The 22,493-nt window shown below is 34.9% G+C and overlaps 1 protein-coding gene across 2 annotated transcripts in view; it reads right to left on the minus strand.

The window, feature by feature from the left end:
* The window catches only part of Akap7 (A-kinase anchoring protein 7), a 135,405-nt gene that overhangs the window by 41,502 nt on the left and 71,410 nt on the right, over nt 1-22,493 (minus strand). For both annotated transcript variants that reach the window (XM_026381154.2, XM_026381163.2), the window contains exon 7: nt 12,669-12,816. In XM_026381154.2, the coding sequence (XP_026236939.2) occupies nt 12,669-12,816 (148 nt within the window). The remainder of the gene's footprint in view (nt 1-12,668; nt 12,817-22,493) is intronic.

Genomic DNA, 22,493 nt, shown 5'->3' on the forward strand with positions numbered 1-22,493 from the left:
CTTTACTGTCCATATTCCTATTAGTATTCTAGTCCTGAGATTCTACAGAATTGCCCATTAAGCCCTGCTTACAACATTCTATGGCTTCTCTAGTCTGCATCTCCAAACTTTTCCAAACTCCTCCCACAAATCATTTCCAAAGGCTTCAGAATCACCTGATCAGATTCGTCACAGCAATGACCCCATTTCTTGATACCAATTTCTGGTTTAGTCCATTTATCATCACAGTGAGCAAAATATCTGACAAGGACAACTTAGAGGAGGAAATTTTTATTTTGGGTTCACAGTGTAAGGTTAGCCAGCTCCATCACTCTGGAGTCAAGATAAGGCAGAACATTGTGGCAGAAGAGCATAGTAGAAGAAAGCTATTCAGCTTTTGATATCCAGGAAACAGAAAGAGAGATTTACACACATAGACTATGTATTATGTTTAGGCATACCCCCAGTGACCTACTCCTACTTCACCAAGTCACATCCCACCTGCCTATAGTCACCACCCAGTTAGTCCATTCAAATCATTAACCCATTAAATAAATGAATCCATGAATTAGGTCATCTCTCTCATAACCTAATCATTTACCTTTGCATTAACACCGGCGCTTTGGGGGTACACCTCATAGCCAAATGTTAACAGGCTCCAAGTAGACTTCCCCTCACATATCACAAGTGGGACACATGCCATCTCCTAAACTAATCACTAGCAAGATAAATGGAAACAACAGTCTGCAGGATTAAAACCAGGCCCATGTACCCTAAAGTCACTGTATCACATTGAAGGGAAAGACGAAGAAAACAATGGACTTGGAATAGGCAAACCACTGATGTATGTGAGAGTTTTGCATTTACCTTTTAATAACAATGCAGTCTCCTTTCTTTGTCCAATTAAACTTAAGAAAGTGAATGTAAGGGTCTGCTATGGCTTGGATGTGGTATGCCTTTGGGAGGGATTAATGCTGGTCTCCCAGTGGGAGTGAGTTTCTGAGAGAGTGAGTTGTTATAAAAAAGAACAAACCTAAACCTTATCCCTCTGGCTTCCTCTCTCACCATGTGATTTCTTCTGCACATACTCCCACCATCATGCTATCCACCATGTTTATGGCATAGCCAAGGAAGCCCTTACTGAATTACCTGATTTTGGAACTTCAGCCTCCAGAACTGTGATTTGAGGCCCATGTTATTTATAAAGTAGTCAGCTTTTGGTATTTCATTACAGCAAGAAATTAGACTAAAACAAGTCTATGAGTAATTTCATGTAGCAAAAAAGAAAAGAAAAAGCCCCAAAGCAAATCACTGACTATCACTCTAATAAAAATAAAAATAAAAACTATCTAGCAGGTACTGTGGCATGTGTAATCCCAACTACTTGGGAGGTTGAGGTAGGAGGATCCAAGTTCAAGGACAACCCAGGCAATACAGTGAGACCATGTCTCAAAATAAAATATAAAAGGGGTGGGCATAACTCTGGTAGAGAACCCCTGGGTTCAATCCCCAGGACTAAAGAAAAAGAGGAAGGAAGGAAGGAACGAACGAACGAACAAACAAACGAAGGAACGAACGAACTATCATGTATGGGTAAATGTATGTCACAAGCTAAAATACATGGTTGAAAACAAGAAGCCAAACTATAAACTGCCTTTCTCTAAACCTTACTATGCTAAGACTGACTGCTTAAATAAACCTTTTGCTTTGATCAAAGCTGTTAGCAATGAAAATATATCTGACAGCTATGGTTCTCTGGAATGGAATACAAATCCTATGATGGTCGAATGCAGTTTTCTTTACTCATAGCCAGAATCAAGACAAAGTACTCACCTGAATTATTACCACAGTTGACAGAAGATCAAATAGAATCACAATTTGTGCATTGACAAACTGTTGTTATTTCAGTTAGCTAGTTAGTTCTTTAGGCATTTTTATGTAAAACATACTAAAGCTCAGATAAAATATCAAAGGATCTTCATAGGTTAATAGAAAAATATGGGGAGTTTAAACTTCAAAAAAAGGAAATAGTCTTTTCTGTGTTTCATTAACCCTCAGGCCCACCTGCTAGTTTCTACCAGCAGAAGTGTCTTTGTAGAAGACAGACACTTAAATAGTACGTCTTTTTTTCACTCTTTCTGTTCAAAAGACAAAACAATAAAAAGATTTACCATATTTGCCTAATAATTTCTATAACCTTTTATTTCTATCCTAGTCCTTTGTTTCCATCCTTCCTCTATAATTTTTATCACAGGTAGCTATTGCAAAGCAAGTCTGAAGTTACAGATTTCCCGATAACCCTCAGCTATTTCATTCATATACATAGTTTGAACTACTAATCTAAGGCCACTGGATTCAAGTATGTCATCTCTCTCCTAGCCCCCTCTCCTCAATATGCCACTGACTGGGCCACAGGTTCTTTTCATAAGCCCAAAATTGAACTCAATTCTTGTCACAAAACTCTGTTTTCTTTTACTCTCTATATTGATGTAGGGCACTATTGTCTACCAACCTGTCTAAATGCCAAATCTAGAAACCATCCTAGGCTTCTCCTTGCCTCCCACAACTCACCCCAAATCTAAAAATATCAAAAAATATGGATTTTTCCCTCCTACCTAAGATCTGTTTCTTTCTTTATCCCCACTGCAAATGTTAAGTGTGGGCAATTATCATGACCTGCTTCAACCAACACTATCTATCACCTTCTTACTAGTCTTGTGATTCAGTATCCTTTTTCTCCTCAACCATTCTGCTTTTATGTGACTGAAAGAATGACATTTCTGAAGCACTCATTTGATAATGCCATTTCTAGCTCCAAAATTGTCTATGGTTTTTTCCCCCTACAAATAAGACCTAAACTCCTTAAGGACAAGTAGCTCATGTACAGAGAGAATTACTTGCATGTCTCTACATAGACTCCTTCAGGTGGCTTTTTATGCTGCTTTCTCAGCCTGGAAAACACCTCCTTTTTCTTGCCTCCCTCCAAACATTCTCATTTTCAGTTCAAACCTTTCCTCTTCTGAACAGCCTTTCCAATAATCCTAAGCAGAATGAGAAGTACACTCACTTTTCTCATTAACTTCATTACAGTCATTATCACCGTATAATTGTTAGTTTGCATGACTTCTCACAAACTCCTTGAAAGTATGGTTCATGTTTGCCCATCTTTGTTCTTCACTACACAGCATAATGCTTGGCACTTGGTAAGTTCAAAAAATAACCACTAAATAAATTGTCCAAATAAATTATATTAACAAAAACCAGACTGAAGATGTTTTAAAGTGAAGGAGGGGTCTCTGTGTGAACAATGGTTAGTAATGCTTCAAATTCCTGGAGGGACCTATAAATGAACTGGTACTGCAGGCAGCATCAATGAATTCTAAACGCATTCTGCCAGCATGACAACCAAGAGCCATTTGCCCACTACAATCATACTTCTCTCCCTATCCCCATTTCTATTTTAAGAATAATATTATAACCAAAGAAAAACACAGTGGAATTGGATTTTCAGATAGAGCTAGAGAATGAGAATTTTATTACTCCTCTTGCAATTAATCAGAGATACAATAATAAAGTCTAGCTTTTGGAAAAACTACAACAATTTAATATAAACAGAAAACCTTTAGATTCTAATGATGAAGAAACTTCATGAGGTAATCCAAACCTCCAGATCAGACTATCGAATAAATGGTATTCTCTCTTCCATCTTAATAGATGGTCAGGAAAGACATTTTTGCAAATCCCTTAATACCTATTCCAAGATCTTAACGTTCCTTTAGAACCCACAGTCTTTCCTAGTGTCTGGATTGTTGTACTTCTAGCAAAGATGAAGAAGAAATTGACATTTTCTTTCTTATACTAAACCTTCCTTAAGCCATTCCTCAGTCTCTTCTGTCCTGCACTTAAGAATTCTACACAAAATTTGTCATGAAAATAGCAATGACAGCATCAGTGAGTGAGTCCTGAGTGTGAGTCGAGCATGAGGCCAATAGCTTCTCCTGTGTGATCTCATTGAGTCATCACGGCAGTCACTACAGTAACTATTATTAGTCCCATTTTATAGATGAGGTAATTGGTGTGAGAGATGTTAAGTAACAGGCACAAAGTTGTCCAACTGAGAAGTGTCAATGTGATTAGAACAATTCTGTCTGATTCTAGAAACTCCTGGTCACCATACTTTCCACTCTGCAGTTTACTTGCTCATAGGCTCCCTTTCTCTTTACTATTTTGCATCCTCTCCAAGTCCTCCATGATTTACTTCAAAGAAAAAGAAATTTATGAGATTTATAAGTTTGTCTCTTATGGATTTCATCTCTTTATCAAAAAAATGGGGGAGGGATGCTGATACTGAGGATTAAACCAAGGTTTCTTATATGACAGACAGATGCTCTATCATTGAGCTACATCTCCAAGCCCTCAAATTACTTAATAAGAATATATTGTATAAGATTTGCCAAATTTTTTTTCTCATAGCTAAAAATATAATTGAACCAAGTTTTTATCTTTACCTATGTATTTATATACATAAACATATAAACTTAAAATTTCAAGTAACTATGTATATGCAATGTGAAACCACATTCATAGAATCATTATACACACACACATACACATTTTTACTATTGAAATGCAGTGTTAATTACATGCCAATTTAAGGAAGCATTCAGAGTAATGCAAATATTTAATAACATGAAATGGGTGTTCTGATAGGAAAGTAAGAATATTATTACAATAAGTATTCCAATAGGAGTAGTATTGCTATTAATAACTATGTCAGACACTGTGCTAAGCCTTTTAAAAACATTAATAAATACTATTCAGTGTGGTGAAAATCTCACTAAAAGGCAATGGCATTGGGCAATGTCAGGGGCTAGTTAGCAATAACTGCTGGCAATTAGAAGTGTATCCTAATACTAATTTCCCAAATCTTAATGGCTTTGTTTGAAAACAGACTTTGAACTCCAGAAATTTCATTCATATAGTTTAATTTTTTTACTTATAATTCAATATTTACTTATTATTCATATTTTCAAAAATGGCTTTAAATTGGAGGTTCTAAATATAACTAGCAAGATAACTTATTACTGCATCATTCTAGTCCTGACAGTTAAAATTAACACTTATCACTGCCCCTCAATATGTAGGGTTCCTAAGATAACTAATAAGTCAGAAGGCTTAAAACCAGGCTAATGGATGGATTTCAAAATAGCTTGAGCCACAGCTGCCACTTCGTGTTAGCATCCAGATTAACAGCAGATATACCAGTTAAAATACAGTGAGCTATCACTAAGATTAATTTATCAGTTACTTATCCAGAAGGTTCTTCTAACTCAAACAAATATAAAGAAACAACCCAAGAGTTTCAATTACCAGCTGATTTATATGGCCACCAAATTTCTGTGTTATCAAGGAAATAATGAAATATCCTGTTCTCAATCCTTATTAAACTACTTGATAATTCTGTATGTTTAGTTTAGAGAAAACTTCCAACTACTAAAAAATTTTAGTAGTAAAAATGGTATACAGTTCCTTTATATAATACAATGTTTTTCCCTGTGCCCTCTTCTAATATGCTCGAAATAGCTTCATCTTAATCAGTCTATAAGTAGAGATGAAATTTTCTTAATCATCTCCCTGTCAGCCTGTGCAAAAGAAAACAAGACAAAATTTTTTATCTTGTTAACCATAGTGGAGACATTCCTATATTATAGAAAATCGGTTTCCCAGAAAAATTATTTTTTACATATAGATATGCTCTTTCTCAGTCTGAAATATTTTTATGCTTAACATTTTTACCACAGAATTCTCAAATGGAAATTAATGGGGAAAGAGAAAAAAGTAATGAGAGGACTCAAACCCATTTGTATTATATAAAAAGACAGTTAAGGAACCATCAAAATTAATTTCCAGTAAATTTTACTGTAAGAATATTTTTGAAATATTTATCAAAATTGAGTGAAGATAGTTGTCTGAAAATTACGTTTTTCATAGTTTACTTGGACCCATGAAATAAGGAAGAAGTTGTTTTTTTTTAAAGAGAGAGAGAGAGAGAAAGAATTTTAATATTTATTTTTTAGTTTTCGGTGGACACATCTTTATTTGTATGTGGTGCTGAGGATCGAACCCGGACCGCACGCATGCCAGGCGAGCGAGCTACTGCTTGAGCCACATCCCCAGCCCAAGGAAGAAGTTTTTAAATATTTTGGCCTCAGGTCTTTTTACTCTCTTAAAAATTATAAATAGTCCTTTCCTAATAAAGAACTTTCATTTATATGGGTTTATATATTTATATAAATTTATATAAATACATAAATTTATATATTTATATTATATTTATATATTTATATGAGATATATAAATTTATATATTTATATAAGTATTTATAAATACTTATTAAATTCATAAAATTATGGATATTCTTTGATACAAAATTTGACAAGTCTCTTCAAGCTTAATTGCAATGTAGAATATTAAAACTTATCAATTAAGCTTCATACTCTACGTTTAAATCTTTTTAGTAGTCTAGAACTTTTGATGTACCTTTTTCTTCATGTGTAACTTTTCTAACATGATTGGTCATTTTAAAAATATTGATCCACTGAGTTATGGAGATCTTCCATCTCTTGACACAATTTCATTATACAAACCAAAAAGCACATTCATTTGTATCATCCTCACCTCATTAGAAAAGTCTATAAATATGGATTGGCAAAGGACACCAGTAAACTTTGGGAGTGAAGTAAATGTTCAGTATCTCGATCATTATGGTGCTTCCACAGATGTATTTATATGTAAAAACTCATCACATTTTATACTTTAATCTGTATGGGGTTTGTATATGGGTTACACCTCAATAAAAATGACTGTTTACGTTTTACTACAAGAGAGTGTGATAGATAAAAATAAACTGGGAAAATGGAACACACTCTGTACAAAAGTTGTTAAAGTAAAAAGTGGGGAAAAGTATTTAGTTTAGTTTAAGTCAAGTTCATGGCAATAGATGAGAGTCTTCCAAATTTCTTATTTTTGCTTGAAAGCCTGGGTTTCATCATGAATAGTAAATAATGTTAGTTGTAGCTGATGTGACAGTTCACTTATTTTAAGAAAATATCTGTTAATACTCAAGTTTGAAAACCATAGTTTGCCTGTCAGTTGTTCTTCAAATAAAAGTGCTGTTGCAAGAAAGAAAGTGTCCACTTCAGCTCGAAGCTTTAACAGTTGCTTGAGTGCTTTTGTAAAGTTAACCTCTTATCTTACTTCAGTGTGCTTTAGAAATGCTTTGTGAGTACTTGCCATCTTCATTTCTCAAAGGTCAAAATGAAACACAATTAATCATTTTTACTACTCAGCAAGAACATTCTTATGTGAAACTGCTTTTTTTAAAAAATGAGTTTTAGCCAGCACGATGGTGCACACCTGTAATCCTAGCTATTCCAGAGTCTGCAACAAGAAGATGACAAGTTTGAGGTCAGCATGTGCAACTAACTCAGTGAGGCCCTGTCTCAAAATTTAAAAACTTTTAAAAGGGGTTGAAGATGTAGCTCAGTGGTACAGTACCTCTGGGTTCAATCCCCAGGACAGGGGGAAAAATGATATTTTAATTGCAACCAACTTGATTCATATTGACCAAACATAGTTCTATCCATTTTTTTGCATGCTTAGTATAATTGATAACCCTAGTGGAAAAGGCAAATAAGTCTTGTATTATTATAAAAATAGTTTTGTCCTCCTAAACTTTGTAAAGTGTCTAAGGGACCACTAGGGATGCATAGACCGAATTTTAAGAACTGGTAAACCTAAAGTTTTATATATTTTATATATTTTAAAAGAATTTAAAACTTACCCAAAAAAAAAGATCCCCACACCCACATACTGAAACCATGCAAGATCCAGAAGGGGTAGCTCAAAGGCTTTGGAGCTTTGCCCTGACCCCCAAGGTATAGAGCACTGAAGAGCAGGATTCCAAAGTGAGAGCTGAGGTCCTCAGTTAGAAGGGCCTCCAACAAATCACAAGGGTAACAATTGACAATCTACAGAGTTTTATAATACCAGTATGTTTGGGATACATGTATTCAATAAATTAAATGAGATATTAAAAATTTTATTACAAAATTGACTTCATGTTAGATGATTTTGCCCCAGTGTAGGCTAATGTGCATGTTGAAGGTAAGCTGGGCTAATCTATGGTGTTCAGTAAGTTAGGTGTATTAACTGCATTTTATCCTAAGCCTAGGAACATCAAAAACAATGGTGAGTCTGACTTACTTGACTAACCCTTTTCCTGTTCTATCACCAGGTCTGTACAGACCCATTTGCATCTATCTGAGCCTATGGTTGGCCGAAACCTTACCTCCTCCATACCACTGTGCTACAGTCTAAAATTAAGTGAATATCTCTCTTTTAGGATTCATTCCTGTATTCTTATGTTGAGTATTAAACTCTCTATATTACATGTTAACTACTCAGTTCCCTTCAGTACATATTCACTGCCTCAGTATGTGTAAATCTGTTCATCTGCTCACCAACTGCTCGTACTCACAAACCTAGCAACCTCCCACTCTAGCTTCCTCAGCTAACGAAATTGTAGGTTCAATTAAGGTACTCCTTATCACTATTATTGCCTCCACCCTGCCTCCAACCCACTGCTCCCCTCCCACTATAAATCATGCTTATTGCTTTAGAAAGTCTCTTTTCTCTGCTCTTCATCTCTCTGCTCTTCAGTCTCATCACATTCAGCTGAATTTCCCTAATCCTCATCCCCACACTTGCCCAGAAGCTAAAATTATAAGTTTCTTCCACTGTGAACCACCAAACCCCTACTTTTATAAACAAATCCTATTACTCTAGTCCTCCTCCCTCTCCATTTCTCATATGTAGTCTTGGATGTCAATTATCACCCTTAAGGACTATGTCTTATACTTCTCTATATCTTATAATGCCCAAAAACATAGTATGAACATTGCACCTACTTATTAATATTCACTAAGTTAAGGTTGAGCAATTATTATTAAGCCAAAAAATACTGCTGTTCCCAGAAAATCATTGTTTCTACCTCTCCTTTCAGAATTTATTTAAAAAAAATCCCTAGCCTACAAAATAAACTCTTCTAAACCTTTCCAAATTCCCCACTATAAGTCAGGTCTGACAGATAAAAGTATACCAGTCTCTAGGGCTGGGGTTGTGGCTCAGTGACAGAGCACTTATCTTGCATATGTGAGGCACTAGGTTCTATCCTCAGCACAAAATACCTCAGGGTTTGAACTCTGTTCTACTCTATTAATACATAAAATAAATAAACCACATAAAAATAAATAAACAAAAAAGATACTGTGCCATGCATAACCAAAAACAAATTTTAATTAAAAAAAGTATACCAATCTTTGCAAGCACTGAATTGTTTATGACTATTATTTATCAATTGTTTATCAATCTTACAAAGGATGTCATTTAGTCAATTACTTTCCCTAAGGAAATAAAAATGCAATGTAGTTGCCTGAGAAAAATTCATTCACCCAACTCAAGTAAGAAGTTCACAGAGAACAGCTTTCCTAACCCTAGGATATTCCAATCAGACCATATTTCACTACCAGTTTTCACCAGAAACAATCAGGTTTTTTACTTTTTTCTGGATTTTAACTTTAGCTGATTAGCTCAGTTAGGTTTGGGAAGGAGTTGCAGCCCATGATAAATAGGCATGACATCAACCAGGACTAAGAAAACTGCAAAACCCACATGAGGTTTTCAGGGGGAAATATACACAATAAGATGAGCCTTAGGCTGGTGGAGGGACGACAACAACTTAAAAAAGCACAAGAGAAGAGAATATGTGTCACAAAAGACCAAACAAACACAAGAATTCATACTCATGGAACTATAGATTTTTACAATGTAAAAAGAAATTTAAAATTAATTATATTGAGGGCTGGGGTTGTGGCTCAGTGGTAGAACCCTTCCCTAACTTGCATGAGGCACTGGGTTTGATCCCCAGAACCACAAAAAATAAAAAAATAAAGGTATTGTGTCCATCTACAACTAAAAAAAACAGTTTTTTTTTAAATCAACTATATTGAAGTATTCAAAGACATGAATAAAAGTAATAAGGAAGCCAAGTATAGAACAGGGAAGTAGGAAAAAGAGTCAACTAGAAATCTTAAAAATGAATCATATAGTCATTCATATTAATGAAATGTCCTAGGGTTGGAAGTGTAGCTCAAGGTACATCACTTGCCTAGCATGTATAAAACCCTGGGTTCAACTCTGGCACTGCAAAAAAAAAAAAAAAAAAAAAGCCAAAAAGAATATCAGTGATTTGGAATCTAGCACTTTCTAAGAATGCCATTATTAACAAATTAAAAGATAGGAAATATTCAAATGTGATGAAAGCTCAACTCTCTCACTCTAAAAATTAACATATATTTCTATACACAACGTTTTATAAACAATTTCAGGAAGCTGCCAAGTCTCAAAAGCTTAACTTCTACACAGAATTCTCAAGACAAAATACCTTAGGTCTGAACTCTGTTCTACTCTATTAATACATACAATAAAATAGGAAAACATGTTTGGAGAAGGTCAATCTAGTGCTTTAGAGCAAAGTAGGGTGACTGTCCTTTACAATAATTTATTATAGATTTTAAAAGAGATAAGAAGAATTTTTAATATTCCCAACAGAAGGAGATGATAAACGTTTTAGATGATGGCTATGTTAATTACTCTGATTTGGTCATTACACATTGCATATCTGCATTATAATAACACACTGTATTCCATAAGTACATATAATTATTATGTGTCAATTTTTTAAAATATTGGTTCAAGGCTCAGGAAATAGACATTAAATTTGAGTGAGGATCAAAAATCAAAGAGAACCCAAACAAATGTAAGCCAACTGAATCTAACCCAGAAATGAAATTCACAAAGAAAGTATCCCAAATCCTGATAAATATTCTGTTATAAAACTTGGGTATGATTGGAAAAATCAATAATTATACATAAGCAAATAAACTCTAGTATACATTAAACTTGGTTAATTCTAACATAAGTTATTTTAGATACAAATATCATTTTTAAAGCTCCTACTAGAATCACCAAATGTGATAGAAAAAAAAGAGTATTTGTAAGAAGCCAAAACAAATATTTTTAAATAATGTTCAATGATTGGTATGAGAAAGATAGATTGGTGGAGTTTGAAAAAAACAAAATCACTCTGAATTATAAAAAGGTAAGAGAAACATAGAAGCCTAGAGAAATTAGCGACACTAAGGAGAAAATAGAAAGTTAGAAAATAGAAATGAAAGAGGGAATCTACAAGGCTGGAACATCAGGATGAGGGTTGAACAGAGCAGACACTCCTAGTGTCAATTTAGGTGGTATGCGCTATGAGCTGTCCAATACCAATCCCACAGTATCTTCAGCAAAATCCTCATATTTTTTGTTTTCTTAACTATGAGTGGAAAAAGTGATGAACCCTTTCCAGGTTGACCTAAACTAATCACAGAGAAAAAGGGAAAGCTAGCCAAAACCTGTACTACACAAGAAGGATGTAAAAATTTAGATACTTTGCAATGAACCTAAATGGAAATGTTCAGTCCTCCTCAAAATTTGGATGGAAGACAGCTCCAAAAGCATGAAAAATCCTCCTTAAAATAGACCTGAAATGTTTCAGAATATAAAACTCAAACGACATACGGAATATCTTCTGTTTAAGATAGCTAAAATCTTTGGAACGTAAAATGATGACTTCTCTGGAGATCTGTCATGAGGATCTAGAAATAAATTGTGTCTCTTGAACATTTTTAAATGCTTTAATAAACTTCAGTATTAAGATTCTTTCAGGATGTACATATATCCATAGATTTTCTTCAAGCTGAAGTGGAAGGAAAATATCTTGGCTGAGACCTTGAGACATTCAATACATATATTTTTCTTCTTTGAGTTATTTTCATGTTACTTTAAAAGCATATAAATCAGGTTGTCTTCAAGTTCACAATTTTACAAGAATAGTGTCTTATTTGAAATAGTACATTTGACATACAATAGAGCAGGCTCCCGTGAAATACATTCAATCTGCAAAAGGTGGGGAATAGTCTGGCCTTCTTTGGGCTAAAGGGTCTTCATTTAGTGCACCTGGAAACACAATTGCGTAGGAGTCTGTTTCATCACTTGCCACCTGACAGAAGCATTTATGTATGAAGATAGAAGCATGTATACATAAATCTCAGGGCTTCTCCGAACATGTTTTCCTTATTGAAGAAACTGAAGTCTTCAAATTTTTCAGGCCACCCTCACTTTCTCTTCTCTGAGTGAAACTTTCTTACCTGAATCATTCTATTCCTAATTAAAAGTAGCAAACATGAAAATGCCTGGTGAGAAATGGTGTGGTTATGTAGGCCTTAGTGGAGAAAATGCTGTCTTCATGTTCATGAAATAAAATTCAACTGAAATGAATTTTGAATCAACATTTTAAGACTTCATTAAATTTAAAGCACAGAAGTATAAAAACTATAGGTAGTAAATTTTGACTGATATAAATATGAAAAATGGTCCACAAAATTTTATTTGTGTTATTACCAAACATACTTAGAAAAATACGTCATTAAGAACAACATTATGACTAATCCTAAATATCTATCAAAATAAAGTGATGCTAAAGTCAAAAATAAAGACAATAATTTTTAAGTGACACTCACCAATCACAATTGAAGACTCACAATGATAATAACCATCACTTTGTTTCTTCTTAAGCATGGAGCAAAGATCTATGCGAGAGCATAATTCTTCTCCAAACTTTTGGCTGATAAATTTTTCATACAATTCAGGATCTATCTTTTTCACACCCTTGAAATGACAAAACAAAATCATATCAATCAATTATTTCATCCCAGCAGGCAGTTCATATTTATATCATTTTCTTAGAACCTGATATTACATTTTGGGACATAATACTGCCTACTGGCACTTGAAAATAAATACTACAAAACTGTTGTAAAGTTGTTAAAGTCTCTCCACATAGAATGAATTGTAGTTTTAAAACCATCAATTAAAGAATTCTGATTTAAATTTAGCAGCATTCATAATTTCATATACTCTAAGTCTCAGAACTAATCAAGAATATGTTGAAATTTGAGATACCAAGGACAGAGTATTCATTCACAACAACAATGGGGGAAAAAAGTGATGTGGACCTTAACATTTTATACTGCAAAAATGTTCTAAAAAGATGAATGCAATTTTGAAGTCCTCATATAAAAATCACCTAAAATTAAGCTACTTTAAATTGGAATGAGGGATAAGTGGACCTTCTAAGGTTTTTTTCTCTCTTTCTCCTTATATTCAGTGTCCTTTCATAGCAAGAACAGGTAATTGTTGAAAAATTACAAAGTGATATTCCTTATACCAAACCATAGGAAATAATGTTTCCATCTCCCTTACACTAGAATGGCCCTGAATCACAGCCTCAGAGTCCCAAAATGCAGTCTGTGAAATGAAGGTAATTAGAACACATATTTTTCCTTTTTACTGTTTAAAACATATTACAGAAAAAAATTTAAATAGGAATTCAAAAGCATGGCTTTAGTTCTGCATTTCATTTTTCCTATGTAAATAACAAGTACATTTTTTTTCCTTTTTATAGGGATATGGTTGTGTCCTGAGTAATACCTGATAATCAGCTTTTATTTTTTTTCATTAAATAGTCCAGGTGAATATTTAATATAAATATGCAAAATATTTTTATCTCATAGTATTCTATCATATGCAAGTATCATAATTTATTCATATAATTCTATGCTGCTGGACATTTCAGCCATTCTTAATTTCCAATATTATATTATGCATGTTTTTTTTTCCATATTCAAAACTGAGCTCCTGGTCTTGATTGCTCCACTCACAGGCTTTCCCAAGCTTGGGGTCCTTCTTGGTTCCCCCTGTCTCTAAACCCCACATCCAAACTGTGTTGGTTCTTCCTTTAAAAATACATTGAATCCTCACCACTCCATTCCACCTTGGGAAGGGCCATTTTGTCTTTCACCTGGATGTTCACAATGGCCCCTTCCACTGCCTGCCAACAGCCAGAGTGATCCTATAAAAACATGCTAGATCCGTTCACTTCTCTGCTCAAAACTTTTAAAGGATTTCCATCTCTCTCAAAGGAAGAGCCCAAGTCCCCATATCTGCCTAGAGTGCTGTTCTGCCTGCTCCTGCACTTTCTGGACCTAGTCTCCCACCACTGTCTACCCTCTGCCTCCCTGACCTCCCTGCTACTCCTTGAACACACCAGGCACAAGCCCACCTCAAAGTCTCTGTACTGCCTGCAGCCTGCTGCAGCCTGTTCCTCCCCAATATCCTTACAATTCATCCTGCCTCTCCCTTAATTCTTTGGTCAAGTATTATTTTCTTAATAGAGCCTCTCCTGGCTGCCCAATTTATTTTACATTCCCATCCCAAAAGGTATTCTTAAATCTTTTCTGTTCTTCTCTCTTTATGTAGTTGGCAAAATTTTCTACTATCTGCATCTTCTAACATACTATGTAGTTTACTTATTATATATATTTTTCATTGTCTGCCATTATCTGTGTCTGCCCATAAGAATGCAAGCTCCACACAGCGAAAAACTTTTGTCTGAGGTTTATTCACTAAAATACGACTCCCTGTGCCTGGAAGAGTGTGTAACATGAAGTAATGCTCAATTAATTGTCACAAGTGCGATGGATGATAAAGTCTGGTGAAGAGGACAGCTGACAACATCAAATACTGCTTATTTGAGTCTAAGAAGAATAAAATCAATTTCTTTGATTTGGTGAGTAGGATGCCTCAAGACAGGCAGCAGAGCATTATGCCAAGGAGCAGTGAGAATATGAGTTCAAATCCTAGCTCTGCTACTGTCCAGCAGTATCTGTCAGATTTTCATCACTGGGACAAAACACCTGAGATAAATCAAATTTAAAAAGGAAAGGATTGGTCTAGAGATATAGCTCAGTTGGTAGAGTGCTTGCCTTGCATGCACAAGGCCCTGAGTTTAATCCCAGCACCCAAAAAAAAAAAAAACCCACACACACAGGAAAGGATTAATCTTGGCTCATGGTTTTAGATGTTTCAGTTCACAGTTGGTTGGCCTTGTGGCTTTAGGTCTATGACAAAGTAATAAATTATGGTGGCAACATGTGAAGAAGGAAATGTGCTCACGCTTGGCAGCTTTTAAGCACAAAAGAGAGAGGAAGATGCTGGAGTCCCAGCATCCCCCTTCAGGGCACACCCCTAAGGACCTAACTTCCTTCCACTGAGCCCCACCTCCTAAAGGTTCCACCACCTCCCAACAGTGCCACACACAGGCTGATGATCAAGCCTTTCAGCATATGGGCCTTTGGGGGACATTTAAGATCCAAACCATAATATCAATTATTCAGCTTTGCTTTAGTTTCCTCATCTGTAAAATGAAGTTAACAATAATACTTATCACAAAGTACTATGTGAACTAAATCAATTTGTGAAAGTGCTTAAAATGGTGAAATATAATTTTAAAAAACCTATATACACACATGGAGGAGCCATTATTATCACTAGTGAACTTTAGGGATTTGTAGTATAAAGTATAGTTGATTTGTAATGTATCACTATACTCTCCATTTCAGTCAAAGTGAGATTTCAGGAATGAAAAAAGTTCTCAGTAAATGAAAACTGACTATTCCTTACTTCTTCTCATTTAAATGCTTTTTCTTTTTTGTTGGGGTAGGGGGCAATGATTCCTTTATATCAAACAGAAGACTAATGATAGCTTAAATAAAGGCATTGGTTTTCAAGATACTGATGCCTGCTTTGACTAGCCACTATACTCTCCATTTAAGTTTTGGAAATGGCCTTTCTATAAAAAAGAAGAAATAAGAGAAACAAGAAAGTTCCTTTAATCTGCCAGGCTAATTAATTTTAGCAAAAGGTAAGTACCAACTATTTTGCAGAATTCTTCATGGATGACTTCCAACATGAGTCTTATGGAGTTAGCTTTCATAAGCAAGTGAAATTGAATTAATTCCATAACTCATAATACAAAAAGCAGTGGTTCAAAAGAGCATGAGGCCTCAAGGACACTAAAGTTATATTCCTGGATCAGAAAACATCTTTAATAATAAAGAATCCAGCAATCGGGCTGGGGATGTGGCTCAAGCAGTAGCGTGCTCGCCTGGCATGCATGTGGCCCGGGTTCGATCCTCAGCACCACATACAAACAAAAATGTTGTGTTCGCTGAAAACTAAATATATATATATATATATATATATATATATATATATATATATATATATATAAATTCTCTCTCTCTCTCTCTCTCTCTTTCTCAAAAAAGAATCCAGCAATCAATAGAAATCTACTTTATCTGACATATATTATAACACTAGCATAATCTTTGTTCTCTGAAGAATGTTTTGCTGGGCAATATGCTCCTTTCTAATAAAATCTATCTGAATCAGTCTTACCATCCAGCTATTACGGGAGGTGCTTTCTTTCATAATAAAAGGAGTATCATTCTGAGAAGATAAGTGAGTGTATCAGAATCAGATATCATTTAGGGTAAAGCTAAGAAGGATCTTATTTTCTTAAGGAATCTACTGGATTGCTATAATTGTCTCAGGGACATTATTCCTTCAAACGGATAAAACATTAAAGTTAAAAAAGTCGGACAGTGACATTATATGCAGGCTTAGGACCCCCAAATTATCCTCTTCTTGCTAGAAAGGCCAGACCCTTTCCAAGGCTCCCTATCATTTAAAGATAGATGGAGATATTAACATGTTAGGAGAACTCAAGGAAAGTCACAAAAATGATTAAAGCCATGGAAAATCTGCCCTGTAAAAGTCAAAACAGTTAAGATCATTTCAAGTATAGAGAAACAATACATGTGGTATCTTCAATACCAAAATGCTAAGAGTTTACAAGCCTGGAATTTTTAATATCCTGGACAATAGTATAGTACTTTGTTTGAAGATTATTTTTTCCTGAAAACCAACAGGGACAAGGCATAGTTTTAAGGGCTCCACATTTATAACTGTACTCAATATAAGTGACATAACAATTATGCAACATAAAACTGAAAGAAAAAATAGTAAGTTAAATATGGGATACCAGACTTTAAATAAAAAATTAGTGGGAGAAACATCAAACAGAAAGTTTTCAAGACTGTCTTCATTAATTGTTAGAAATGGCTCAAGTTTTACTTCCCTTAGGCTAGTTTTAGTCACAGTTCAGGGAGAATTATCAGCAATATTCAAAGCCACTTGATAACCTTTGATAAAATATACCATGAAATTCTAAGAATTTCATCTCTTTTTTAACCTTTTAATTTAATTTTTATTAGTCCATTAAAATTATACATAACAGTGGGATTCATTGTGACATATTCATACATGCACCTAATAAAATTGGTCAATTTCATTCCACAATACCCACCTTCCCTCCCCTCCTACCTCTCATGGTTCCCTTCCTCTATTCTATTGATCTCTCTTTTAAAAAAATTTCATTCTTGGGCTGAGGTTGTAGCTCAGTTGTAGTGCACTTGCCTAGCATATGGGAGGCACTGGGTTTGATCCTGAGAACCACATTAAAATAAATTGTTATCTTCATCTACTGCTAAAAATATTTTTTTTTAAATTTCATTCTTGATTGTAACTTGGCACCCAAGCAAGCAACTTCTAAAAAAAAGAAAATGCTATTGAGAGCTTGATAAGTATTTTTAGAATCATCTGATGGCTGAATCTGATAAATAATGGAAATTATTTACTCAGGAAGCACTCACAACATCATTTACATTTAGCTAAATGATGCACATAATTTAATATGAACCAAAGAGGGTTCAGACTTATATTACCATGCAACCAGCTCTATTTTTAACACAGAAAAAAACATGAAATATAAAAATTCACATTAGCAAACAATCTGAAAGTGAAAATCTTTTATTTAAGGCTCTGAAGGATAAAATGCATATTACAGGATATATATCCTCTGAAGGATAAAATGCATATTATTCATCTTTAATTTGTATAAAATGCTAATTTTATTAAGAAGTTTTAGATTTTTGTAATAGATAATAACTTCTTTTGTTACTTACTATCTTGTAATAATCACAACTTATATAACTAGGCTGTATATCAAATAAAGAAATCATCTGTCTACTAATAATAAGCTTGGCATTCCTGGATTTCTAGTGTATTTTCCAATAGTTTATTCCTGTCATGCAAGTAACTGTAAAAGAAGCATGCATTTCCTATGATAATGACTGGAAACCCAAATTATGGACATATTATGGACATAAATTAAGAGCCAAACCAAATGGCTTGCCCTTTGGGCATTAGCTGGTTAATGAGGAGTGATCATCATATATACTTATTTTCATAAGTGGAAAAGGCTGCATTTCTTTAGTAGTATGTTGGCTAAAACATTAAAATAATTTTTAGTGATAACTATTCCTAGTAAAGATTTATATATTAGTACTCAAAGTCATTAAAACATTGCCTGTTGACATGGAGCTAAAGGCAAATCTTTAAAATTCTTCAGAACCCCATAACCTCTTTGCATAACTACATCTTTTGCTGTGACTTGCACTATTCCGCCCACCTTCCCCTTGACAAGCCATCCTTGATTACCTGCAGGTCAGCTGCAGCCTTCCCCAGCTCCTCTCAGTTGGGATAACTGAGGCCCCTCCCACACAGAGTCAGTTCTACCCAAGCTTGCTCTTGACAGGAATAGAAAGAGATGAATCCTCACGGCACCAGGCATGTGGTGATCTTGGATCCAGAGACCAGCGCCCTAGGTGGAACTGCTGTAACCTTTTCTTCCTGTCATTCTGGGCCAGTCCATGTGGCTAGTCCCCCCACTGAGTACTCCCATTTCCTACCTGGCTGAGGCCCCTGTCAGTAAATTTACAGATGGAAAACAAGGGAGGAATGAAAAACAGAAGAGACAATAGTATCTTATTATTTTGGACCAATCTAAAAAAATGATGCCTTCCATTTTCTAATAAAACATTTACTAAGTAAATGTTTTAATTAATTCATTTAATAATCCAAATAACCCTGTGGGATTGGTACTATTCTTAAAAGGAAACTAAAATCACAGAGAATTAGGTCACTTACCCAAAGAATACAGCTAGTAAGAGATAGAACTTGGACTCAAATTCAGGATAAGTGGAGAACTCAGATAAATTAGATGCCCTTCAATAGATGAATGGATAAAAAAATGTGGCAGTTATACACAATGGAGTATTACTCTGCATTAAAAAATGACAAAATCATAGAATTTGGAGGGAAATGGATGGCATTAGAGCAGATTATGCTAAGTGAAGCTAGCCAATCCTTAAAAAACAAATGCCAAATGACTTCTTTGATATAAGGGGAGTAACTAAGGACAGAGTAGGGACGAAGAGCATGAGAAGAAGATTAACATTAAATAGGGATGAGAGGTGGGAGGGAAAGGAAGAGAGAAGGGAAATTGCATGGAAATGGAAGGTGATCCTCAGGGTTATACAAAATTACATACAAGAGGAAGTAAGGGGTAAGGGAAGAATAATACAAGTGGAAGAAATGTTTTACAGTAGAGGGGGTAGAGAGAGAAGAGGGGAGGGAAGGGGAGGGGAGGGGGGATAGTAGAGGATAGGATAGACAGCAGAATACATCAGACACTAGAATGGCAATATGTAAATCAATGGAAGGGTAACTGATGTGATTCAGCAATCTGTATATGGGGTAAAAATGGGAGTTCATAATCCTCTTGAATCAAACTGTGAAATATGATATATCAAGAAATATGTAATGTTTTGAACGACCAACAATTAAAAAAAGAAAAAAAAACTTCTAAAAAAAAGAACAGAATGAAAGTCTTTGAGCTCTTCACTATTTATTTTAAAATATTAAAATTCTATGAAAATTAACTATTCTTAAGATATAAATCACAGACTATCATATTTCTAAAACAAATGTGAAGCCAGGTGCAGTGTTGCACACCTGTAATCCCAGTGACTTGGGAGGCTGAGACAAGAGAATTGCAAGTTCAAGGCCAGCCTCAGCAACTCAGTGAGACCCTCAGTGACTTAGTGAGACCCTCTCTCAAAATAAAAATAAATAAACAGGGCTGGAGATGTGGCTAAGTGGTAAAGCACCCCTGAGTTAAATACCCAGTACAAAAAAATAAAAAGTAAAAATAAAACCAATGTTAAAATTACTTTTGAAACCTCTAGCATTCCAAAATACTTGCCTTTAATAGTCTGCATTGATACTGATAAATCAAGTGATAGTTATGTACATTGTAAATGAATCTTCTATTCACTACAAAATGAAAGGTAAGATGAGAAAAAATTCATAGATGCCACTTAAACATAGAAAAATTATCCAACTAACCCAGTCTGTAAAAAGAACACCTTCACACTATTATCCAAATAATCAAAGACTCCTTAGTTTTCTAGACTGTTTATTTGGGTATATATTTCTCAATCATTCATTTTATTTTGCTAGAGCATCTCTACAGCTCACCACAGGGATTGTTAGGCAACTTCTTTATTATAAACTTGCTTTTAACTAACTTCTTTATTTATAAACTTGCTTTTCACTTTCCTGCCTTGTTTAATCTGGAGCCTACAGGGAAAGCAAAAGCAGACCCTCTTACCCTGGCATTTTACCTATCATTTACAGTATTACACCTTGCAGTAAGTAGAAACACAACTGCTAGAGCTATAGATTTTTAATCTACTGTTTATACCTCCTTCTACCTAAGCTAACACTTTGAGAGGAACTGATGCTCCTTGGTGGCATCAAGTGGCAAAGAAAGCAGTGACAGAGGGAAGGTTACACAGCTCCTAGTAGCATAAGCCACTTCACAAAAGCCACTAAGAGAAAAGGCAGTATGGCTTGCTGGTCCCAGAGTTTCTTCCCATGTAGTGCTGGCATCAAACAAAACAGAGGTCCTTGGTCTTCAGTCCACAAGTGTTTGGCTCATTTATTCCAATTAGGGCCATGTTAACCAGAGAGACAACAAGTCACTGATATCCAAGAAGCCCTCAAGGTTGCAGGCTCAATACAATAAATTCTGGAAAACTGCAATGCTTTCTCTTCTCATATGTGCTCACTCTTGGTCCACTCAGCCAACCTCAATTTCTTCTTTCTCAATGCCTCTCAGATGTAGTATGACAGGCCACATAACTATGTATTTGTGGCTTTTCTAATTATTATACAACACAGAAGAGGCCCTGTAACTAAGACATCCTATACAGCTCAATCTCAGCTGGACTCTCTACTTCCCTGGGTCAAACTCCAAACTCTGCCTGCTTTCTTGGTTCAGAACAGTCTTGTGGTCATTCAAATGTAAACAAGCTACAGCCTCCTCTAACCTTCCACATCTGTTTTCCTAATGTTTTGCTCTTCAGTGTATGTTCTCCTGAATTAACCAACTTAACCATTTATTTCTCTATACTAAAGATAAAATATCCCCATCCTCAAAATTTCTCCCCATGTATGGTATATAAATGTAGAACCACATCTAATGTTTTCATCTTTCAATTCAACAGCTTTTCCTGCAAATCAATACTTTCCAACATTAAATCATTAATGCCAGAAAGTCACTGGTTTAAAAAATTCATGAAACCTGAACAAAAGTATAGAATTACTGTATAGAAGATCATCCAGAAATAAAATCATAGGAAATTCCTAACAAGCAATTTTAACTTATTCTATAACACTACATTGTGACATACTTTTACTTTAGTGAAATGCATTCCATGTTTATAACTTAGAGGTCCAAGCCATGGAACCATTCACCTAGAATATCTATAGACAGAATTTCATATCTAACTGAAGCTTTAGATACAATCCATATTAGATACGTATCTAGTGTAGAAGGCACTGTACATAGCAAAATAATTTAAATACATTCATAGGCATCATTCATTATAACCTTATAACTTTAAACAAAAAGATCTAGATAAATTTTTGCAACCCATCCTGCTCCTTATTGCTTTCTTCTTTCCCATTTTCTTATGAACTAATCATTCCCCAGAGTCACTCCCAATCACCATTCTTCCTTCTTCTACCCCTCCCTTTCATTCCCTTTACCAATGTCATCATCAACAGAACACCTTACTTCACATAACTTCATCCTTTCCTAACTGCCCAGGAGATTTGCCCACATACTACTTATTGCAGAAGCCCCAACCTATCAGAGGAAGGGTCACAACAACTGAATGTTGCAAGAACTGGGTGAAGGAGCAGATGAGATTGAGATGTACACTGATTGTCCTTCAGGTTAGAAAATGGAACAAGTAATTAAAGGTGCTTAATAACACAAACTTTTTCCTCTTTGGGGCTGGAATCACTCCATGGATATCATATTAAATAAAAGGGGGTAGGAAAAGGGGTAGGAAAAAACAATAGTTGGATATAGAACATCATTGAAAATATGACCAAGGAATCATGGAGCCCTTAAAATCAATTTAAAAATGAATGTCTTTCTCCAGATAGAGCAAGAAATATATCCAAAGACT

Source organism: Urocitellus parryii, chromosome 8 (assembly GCF_045843805.1).
Source record: "Urocitellus parryii isolate mUroPar1 chromosome 8, mUroPar1.hap1, whole genome shotgun sequence".
Taxonomy (NCBI): Eukaryota; Metazoa; Chordata; class Mammalia; order Rodentia; family Sciuridae; genus Urocitellus; species Urocitellus parryii.